Source organism: Pelecanus crispus, chromosome 3 (assembly GCF_030463565.1).
Source record: "Pelecanus crispus isolate bPelCri1 chromosome 3, bPelCri1.pri, whole genome shotgun sequence".
In the NCBI taxonomy this organism is placed as follows: Eukaryota; Metazoa; Chordata; class Aves; order Pelecaniformes; family Pelecanidae; genus Pelecanus; species Pelecanus crispus.
The window spans coordinates 58,875,452-58,884,555 of record NC_134645.1 but is presented as its reverse complement, the minus strand read 5'-3'; the positions used below and the strand labels follow the sequence as shown (position 1 = coordinate 58,884,555).

The window sequence follows — 9,104 nt, the reverse complement described above, 5'->3', positions numbered from 1 at the left end:
AGACAATATGGTTAGTGCAGAAATACTCTACATAGATTGACCTTGGGAAATACACCCAATATGGCCTAAGGTTTGTTCAAATACAAACAAATGGAGAAAGTGAAAATGGAACAGGCTCACAGCTCTTCAGTGAGGCATAGGTGCCTCGTTGCCGCTTCTTCTAGCACATCTCTCCAGCACGACCTTGGGAATCTTGTCTTCTTTGGGGAATCAGAGACTAATGACTAGAGTTGATTTCCCCTCCTTGAGCTTACCACCACAAAAAACAGATCGGAGGCTCCTAGGAGAGAAATTCCCATGTGCTGCGTGAAGCCATTACCTGGACTGTCGCTCCTGTGTCTGTCACAGACTGCAACAGCCTCTGTTTTTTCCCTGCACCCGAACTGGAGGTGATCACGAGTTCAAAACTGGGAGATGCAATTGGCCTTTGCTACCTGACAACACTCCCGTGAGCCCTGAGGTTATCTAAAGTCTCCTGTATCATCCTGGCCTGGTAAATTGGAAAACTGCTGGAACGCTTTCCCTTGTGGCACAGTAACTAAATATTACCTGCTCATTAGCAGCACCACTGTGCTGAGAAGGATTTGTTTCACTCAGCTCATTACTTGCACTCAACCTGGAGGGAGGTTTGCTGAAGGATTGAATTTATGTCTCAGATCAGCTCCTACACATCAGATACAGGTGTGCTTATATTCTGGCAGGTTTCTGAGGTAGTGTGGTAATTCAGAAGTGCATGGAAAAAGCCAAGAAAATGCTAACTTAATACTAATCACAAATCTGAAGCAGCATTTGAAGCATGGTCTCAAGTTTTCCAGATGAGCCAAAGCCATAAAGAGAGTGAGCACTTTGTAACACTTCTGCTGGGTGCTCTGTATCATCCTGGTGTTTAGACCTTTATCCTTAATCCCGAAGAGCATTGCCTCCATGTATTCCTGCTAATCTCTACTTTTCACAGCACCAGTTCCCCCGTGGTGTGGCAGAATGCTTTCCCATCGGCCTTTTTGCCCATTGGATCCAAAGAAGGGAACAGAACGATGGCAAAAGTTTGCATAAAGCACATTCTTACCATGCCTGCCTGACAGCAGTGTTATTAACTTACCCTTTCAGCCACATTCAGTTAAATTCAGGACTGTGTACTCCAAAAGTTATTTTGTGATAGCCAGTAGATACTATGCTATAGCAAGGATGCTATAGAGCCAACACCATACAATCAGACTTGTTTTCTTCCTTTACATACTCAGAAAAGACAATCCACAGGTTTATATTCAAAATCCACATTCAAATATACCACTGGTCAAATCTTACCATCTTACAGCATCTGACAGGCCAAATACCTATTTGCAGAAAACCTGCCCCCTTCCCCACCCCCTGTTGCCCCCAGAACAACCCTCCACCCCACCTCCAGGCTCCTCTGGTATGACAGCATCAGACATTGGTGCTGGGGCACAACCTATATGGTGTGCTGGTGCTTCCATTACACACACCTGTTTTTAAAAGCTTACAACTGATCTTTGAAGTGCACTTGGTGCTGGAGCTTGGCACGCGATGCCATTTCTGAGCAAACCGAAGAAAATGTGTGACAAGTTTTTCAGTTGTGAGACATTAGCAACTGATTTATGCTGGTTGAGATTTAAGTTTCGACCTTCAAAGTAAGATCCCTTCCATCCACTTCTAACATTTTGCAGGCAATTTTTTCACCCCCCAATGGCTGTTTCTCACAGAGCTGCCTTCCAGCACACTTCCCACCACACCTGTGGGCACCTAAGCAGAGCCCGACTTTGCAAACACTCCCTTGGGACAGACCCTGCAAAAGTGGTCCCGGTGATTCCAACACCATTAGACAGGCAAAGGCTTGGTGAGACCTTTCTTGTTTTTCCCATGGAGTCTGTGCATGGAGGTCTATACGTAACAATGCTCAGTTCTTTTCTCTGGTCTTGGCTCACGCAGGCAGATCGATCCACAGTGTTTTATATGTTTGCTGAACTCTTTGCAATAAAGGCTGATTCCTTAAAAATAAAACAGAAGGAATGCTGTGGTATTGTATTACAGTATTCTAGCTCTCAAAAATATTGCTGTGTTGTTTTAGGCTATGGTCTAACGTCACGGACGTTCCCTTTCTTAAAATGGAGGGAAAGATCTGAGCACCATTACCCTTAACTGGGAATTACAGACCTTCATTTTTTAAGAGGATGTAGTTTTATTCTTTGGCGGAGGATGTTTTTTCATTTGATAAGATGACCCAAGTTGGCATGCAGTGTGGTTTCCTCTGTTAGTCAAAAAATCTACCTTTCTATTTAATATTTTTATTACATCAAGTATTGAAAGGAGGAAGACTTCAATGGCTGGCATCCACAGATCTGTTCTCCAATGTTTAAAATCTGTAATTTTGTTTGTGTCTTTATGATACTACGTACCATTCTATATTATAACATTCAAGTAATTGATCAACAGTCCAATGATAAAGAATCGCAAAGACATTGAAATGCTTCAAATACACCACCAGTTTCACATACCTTCAGTTCTGCCGAGCTACTTCTCTACATGTAAGTAGAGAACATTTCAGATACTTGGACTTAGCCTTGCATCATCAGCACAATTTATGTGGAAGAGAAGTAAATTAAACAGGAACAAAAACGGTACCATTTGTCAGTCACGTGAAACTTAAGACTAAAATTTATTTTTTCCAGAACACTGCATTTTAACAACAGATGATTCTCTCTTTAGTGTGAAAGCACTGATGTTTTACTTACATTACAACATCACTCTGGGCTGTCAGAGCTTTTACGCCTGGCCATCAAATACCACGTCTAGTAAAATGCAGTGCATGGGGACCAAGCTGTTTCTCTCCTGGATAAAACTTCCTTCTACTTAGCAGTGACAAAACACATGAGACAATGTACTTCAGGGTACTTACTGCACATCTCAGGTGAGTAAAATAATTCCGCCTTCACTCTCACACCTCCAGACAGTTTGGGACATAGAATAACCCAGGAACAACCTACCCCAATCTCGCTGCTAAAGTATGACTTTTAGATGATAAACTATGCCGCATCCAATCCTGTTCCGCTAGGTGCAACTCCAACATCTTACCCACAGCCGCTGTACTCAGGGAAGAAAACTAGTGTAAGCAAGTGGACTATGGTGCTAGGAAGAAATGTACAAGTTTTATTTTTAAACATCACTGGACCAAAAAATAAAGAGTCATATGGCTTATTTATATTTCAGGAGATGGTAGTGAATAAGTTAAAGAATATTTCATCCCAAAACATACGTTGCTTTCATTTATAGCTAAGCTAATGTACACATATGTTATGTCAAGCACCCACCTTTTTTCCCCCACAAAGATTTACAAGTACATGCATGGCACTTCCTACAAAGCTGTCGTGGGCTAAAGGCTTACAAACAATGATTTTTTTTTTTTTTGGAATAAGAAATATTCATTAGACCAAAATATAATCATTTAAATCAACTTCTTCCTGAGCAACTTAGAATTTGGAATGTGCTGAAAAGTTTCAATAAATAAGTCAAAGATTAACCAGCTTAAAACGTACCTTTTAACAATTAAGTAAAATATATTTCATGACAGACAAATAGGCCATAGGACCAGGAATCTTAGATGCTGTGTGCCAGATAAATTTATGAAGTACCATTCAAGGAGGAGAGGCCAGGTTGATTGTTACGAAAAATACAACAACATTAAAACCTAGCAAGTAAATCATTAAACAGGTTTTGCATTTAGGTTATAAGTAGTGACGGCTGAAGATACCATTAAATAAACAGACTTTACGGTAAGCAGCAGTGAACTTGCAGGAAGGGTGAATGTGTTAAGTGACTGATTATTCTGTTACAACGTTGGCAAAAAGGATTGAAACAGAATTTCAGAAAGGTGAGAATATTAGTTTTCTTTCCAAAATATAACTACTCCACAGTGTGTAAACTAATCATTACTCTTTCAATGTAATTTCATAGAAACCACTTAAAATATACAATGCAGCAGATTCCTATTTTAGCTAATATGTTAGTTGTTATCTGTGCCATTTTCAGCTTTCTTTAACGTGCTCCCCCACGGTAGTGCATTGCTACCACCAACCTGGGATGTTAATAATGAGAACAGAATCTTCTACATAATATTTTCTGTAAGTTAGCATCTTGTCTTAACACGATTACACTTCTTTATTTTCGTTCTCTGCATGTAGATACAGTAAAGACTGACTGGTGATGAAGGTGGGCCATAATGTTTATTGGCTCTCAGCAGGCTCATGGAAGAGGAAACCCTTGGAAGGCACATTCGAGCTTAGCCCGAGTTTATATGCCTCATCCATCACAAAATAACTTTTGCTTGTTATTGCAAACTGAAGTATGACCTTGCAGATGGCAGACATGCTGCTGAGGCAGCCGCAGAATAGGAAGCAAAAACTGCCTGGTAGATGTTTTGAGAAAGGACGTGAGTTAGACAGAGGTGCCCTGCCCCTGAAGCGTTACTGGGACTCATCCTGGCAAGGAGCTGCAACTCCTCAGCCCTGCTTCTTTCCTGTGCTCTAGGACAGGAATTTATTGCTATTATTCTCTATTAGTCCAGCTTCCCCTGGCAACAACAGGCCTCATCAAGACTACCAAATCCCCCCTATTCTGCTATGGAGCAGATGGCCAAATAGCTCTGCCCATTGCTGCGTGCAGGTTTGTCACTTCTGCACCACCAGTCCCGGCAGGCTGTCAAACAGCTGGCAAGCCCACACATCACAGGGAACCCCAGGGACACCCACCTTAAACACAACAGCATGTCACACATTGGAGCTATTCCCCTTTCCCCTCCCAGCCTCCACTGATCCTCTTCTAGTGTTTACTGAGAATACTTGTAGTGATTAACAAGGGCAAACTTTCACAGCGACTCTCTTAGCAACGGATCGTTGAATCAGCTTTGGTTTCTCAGAGTATGCCGCCTTCTTTTCTTTGTTTCATCACTGAAATATTTCAGCTAGAGAAGCTGTGTATGTCCACGTTGTTAATTTTACTTCTAGCCATGCTAAAAGCAGGTGTCTGGTGTTTGTGCTGGTGGGGCAGCTGTGTTCAGCTTCAGAAGTGAACAACTAAATTCTGCAGTTGCAGAAATACTGGGCACGTGTAATAGGAGTTCCAGATCATCTACATTTTTTAGTGAGTGGATTTTTCTGTATCTCTTTGGATTTGTGACCCTTAGGAAGAATAAAAATCTACAAATACCCTTCCTGAACATAAAAACTGTACGCTGCACCTTTTCCTTCAGAGTCTAATAGAAAAGTACTCAACTGCAGAAACAAAACTCTACCATTCAGGTAACCCTGCCTTGCACTTTTCATCTGTTGTTGCCAGTCACTGACCAGGTACCTTTTTCCACTCTACAAACGAGAAGGGTTTACCAAAAACATCTAGTTCCTGTAACTCGTCTTAATGCCCACTAATATTAATTTGCCAGAATAGCAGCCTCGCTCCTCCCGCACAGGGTAATTCAGAAGGCATTATCTAGCCCCCTTCTGAGCCTGTTATCCTCGATGTGCACAGACTTGGCAGTGACTCTGGCCGTACCACTGGGATACCAGTGTGCTCTGGGCAGAAGGAGGCACTCTTCCCAAATGGCTCACTGCCCGTAGTCCACATTGCCGGTAGTTAATGCCACAGTGTTATGCAATGAAGACTTGTTTCTGGAGAAAGAGAGAGAGAGGAGTCTGCAAAATTTACTTTGCAAGACCACCTACTCTATTCTCTTATGTTTTGCAGGACTGTGTACTCCAAAAGTTATTTTGTGATAGCCAGTAGATACTATGCTATAGCAAGGATGCTATAGAGCCAACACCGTACAATGAATCAAACCCGCAAAACCAGGTATCTCCCGATGGCCCCAGCATGTGGGAATGGTCTCTTTCATTCCGTTTCAAATGCTGCTGCGCATTAACTCAGTTCCTTAAGGAATTACTTTTAATAATAATTAAAAAAAATCTTAAGAAGGCTGAAGGGATCACCAGAAGAGAAAGGATAGTTCTTCCATCCATCACCTTTTATAGATATCCTCTAGCCACTTTTCATCATCTTCCTCATCGTCCATTGGTTCCTCTGTTTCCAGGGGAGAAGGAATGAAGAACTCGGGTCTGGGACGTGGTTTCCTGATATGAGACTTCAGTCCAAACTTGCGCTTTAGCAGGTGGAACTGTTCTTTGACATAGTGATAAAACTCGTATTCGTATCTCATGCGTTGGTAGAGGATCTGTATTGCTTCTGGAGAGGGGACGGTCTTTTTCACTGTCACAGTCAGATTGCCAAGTTTCCTATGTTCTGTAAAAAAAAAAACAAGCAACATGATGGGTGCTAATTAATGAGACTGGACCTAAACTTTTCTTTTTTAAAGATTAAGGCATGTCCCTACTGCATTACTGATACAAATGAGCTCAATCTGCCTCCTTAATAACGGATTTACTTTTAGCAAGAGACAAAAAAATATAGATGTTTGAATTTAGACTTGCATGTTTAAATATGGCTAGTTCATACATGGCATTTGGCACTGTGTATAATCACCAAGGATCTTAATTGGCAATGGTTATCTGCAAATGCAAATTAGGTCACATCAATTATCAGCATATACTACACGCAGAGAAACCCATAATCTTGCCTAGCTTTGAGAATTTTGCCTGATGTATGTGAAGTATATATCCAGCACACAGCTGAGCTGAGCTAATTAATTATTTCCTATGTGACAGACTATGTCGTGTCTCAGTTGTGCTTTATTATTGTTCAAATCTAACCAGATACGTATCAGTCTGAATCCATCTCAGGCTAGCACCAAAGCACCGTTGGCATCACCACATGACACCTCAAGACCGAATGTGCCTGTTGACCTTCTCGTCCTGTTATACCTGTTGATTAAACTAGACTCATTTTCCTGTCGTGCCCTGGGACTGGAAGGTTTCAGTATGTTTCTCTTCATCTGACAACTTTTGCTTTGGTAAACTGAAAAAACCCCACCTTTATTGCTGATAAAGAATTAGAGTTACTAACAAAATACTGACATGCCTCTTTGCCTCCTCTCTCAATAGATTATTCTACCCTTGGAGATTAATGTATTTGAATAAGGTGCAAAGCAAACTCTCAAGGCAATAATTTTGCTGTTTTCTACCAGATGGCAACAGGCTGCCAGAACATCCTAAGTATTTTCTTCTTCTTCAAGACAGAAACATAACTGAAAGTCAACTGTGAAGAGAACAGAAAAAGCTGGAAGTACTGAGCTGTAGCATCGCTGTGTCCCCCCTAACAACTTTAGAAGTGGAGATTAATGTTACACTGATGAAGTACTAGCTTCTATAATTAGGTTTTCTGAAACCTCAGTGCTCCAATCCACTACGTCTCATGTGTTACTCTGAGAGAACGTGATGCCTATGGAAATGACAGTAATAGCCTCAGAATACACCTGGGTACAGACACGGCAAGATGAACGGGCTTGCATGGAAGCAAGGAGATGCCAGTTAGACATCAGTAAAAAACCTTTTTCATGACAAGGATAGTTAGGCAGTGCAGTAGAGCATACAAGTTACAAAAGCTGTATCTCTGGAGGATTTTAAGAGCAGATTAATTGATTCTCTTCTGAGGGAAGCCACTTGACTAGGGGACTTAGGCTGTTTTCCATGACTCTAAAACCAATAGATTAATTTTAGTCTTGTCAGTCCTTACTTCACTTCCTTGCTCTTTGCTACAACAGCAAGGTCTGCATGAGAACTGTTTTTTTTGTTCTAGGATAATGTCTTGGCTTCTGCTGCTCATTCTTTCCTTAATATTTATATCCCCTATTGCGCTGCCTCAAATGCCAAACTACAAAATCCCATATTCTACATGACTACAGAGATAAACTGTTGCAGCGAAGAAGAGCTGGATTTTGATACGGAAACCTAATTCTTATTGTAACAGCAGTTCTCTAAGTTGGAGGAATTCAAAAGGATCGGGCCATGAAGCATGGCAAAGAGAAAACTTACAAGGAGGAAGCAGACGACAAAGAACCCTTCATGTTTCCAACCAGGTCCCAGCAGCAGTGACCACCCTCAGTTCCAGAGGGAGTCCCTAAATCAAAATGGGATTTTATCATGGGCTGAGTTTTGCTCACGTGAGCAGTCCAAACTGAGGTCTTCTGAAACACCTGCCAGCAAAGCTAAACACATGCTTAGCAGCTCTGCAGAGAAACAGTTTTTCACAATCACTTACACGTAAGGCTAAGGGATGGATTGATGGTTCCTAGTAGGAAAAGTGAGTTGTTCTTGGGATTCCACAAGCAATATGTGCATCCAAGACAAATAACTAAGAACAACTCCAAGAGAAATAATGAAGAATAATTTTTTAGAAGAAGAGGAACTTTAAGCAAAGGCAAACCCATTTATTTCAAGAGGTGACAAAAGATGAGTAAGTCCAGCTAGCAAACACAACAGCGATGATCTTTAGACAAAAAATATGTATTATACAAGATTTTAAATTTTGAAAAGTACAACACAGGTAGAGCACAGCTATGTGAACATGAACTGATTTCTGTACATTTTAAATGATTAACGTTCATATAGTTGAGGGTATCCACACCTATAAACGCATTCTAATTTTCAGACAATGGACACATTTTCCTACTTCAGAGTAAAGGAATTAAAGAACAACAACTGAAAGTTGTTAATAGTACTACATGAGACAGCAAGTGCTGCTGGGCTGGACATTCACATACTATTTGACTTCACTGCCTCACACACATCTGGTGCAGAAGAAAAAAGTTGTACTGGAAAGAGGTGTTCTCCCTCTCGGTTTTGCTTACCGATTACAGCAGAGTAATTTGAAATGTAGCAAGAATATGATACAAAGAGGTAATAGGTTGACTAGCTTACCAAATGTAATGCTGTTCTAAATTACAAAAAAATTATTTAAAGCATTAATTCTATTTTGCATTTGTACTTTTAATTCCCTTTCTAAAAGAAGAATGGTTTTCATTAGTTGGTAGCAATTAAAACATGCTGCTCTGTAATTAAATGGAGCTTTTATACCAAACGTGGTTCTTTACACTGAAATCTCTGTCTCTACTCATATATCTAAGTAATTAAACAACTTAGTAC

At 40.8% G+C, this 9,104-nt stretch overlaps 1 protein-coding gene across 1 annotated transcript in view; it reads right to left on the bottom strand.

Annotated features, from left to right (window-relative positions):
- Positions 1 to 6,025: 6,025 nt before the first annotated feature.
- UST (uronyl 2-sulfotransferase) overlaps positions 6,026 to 9,104 on the bottom strand; it is a 168,283-nt gene continuing 165,204 nt past the window's right edge. The window contains exon 8 of the mRNA XM_075708146.1: positions 6,026 to 6,306. Coding sequence (XP_075564261.1) covers positions 6,026 to 6,306 — 281 coding nt within the window. The remainder of the gene's footprint in view (positions 6,307 to 9,104) is intronic.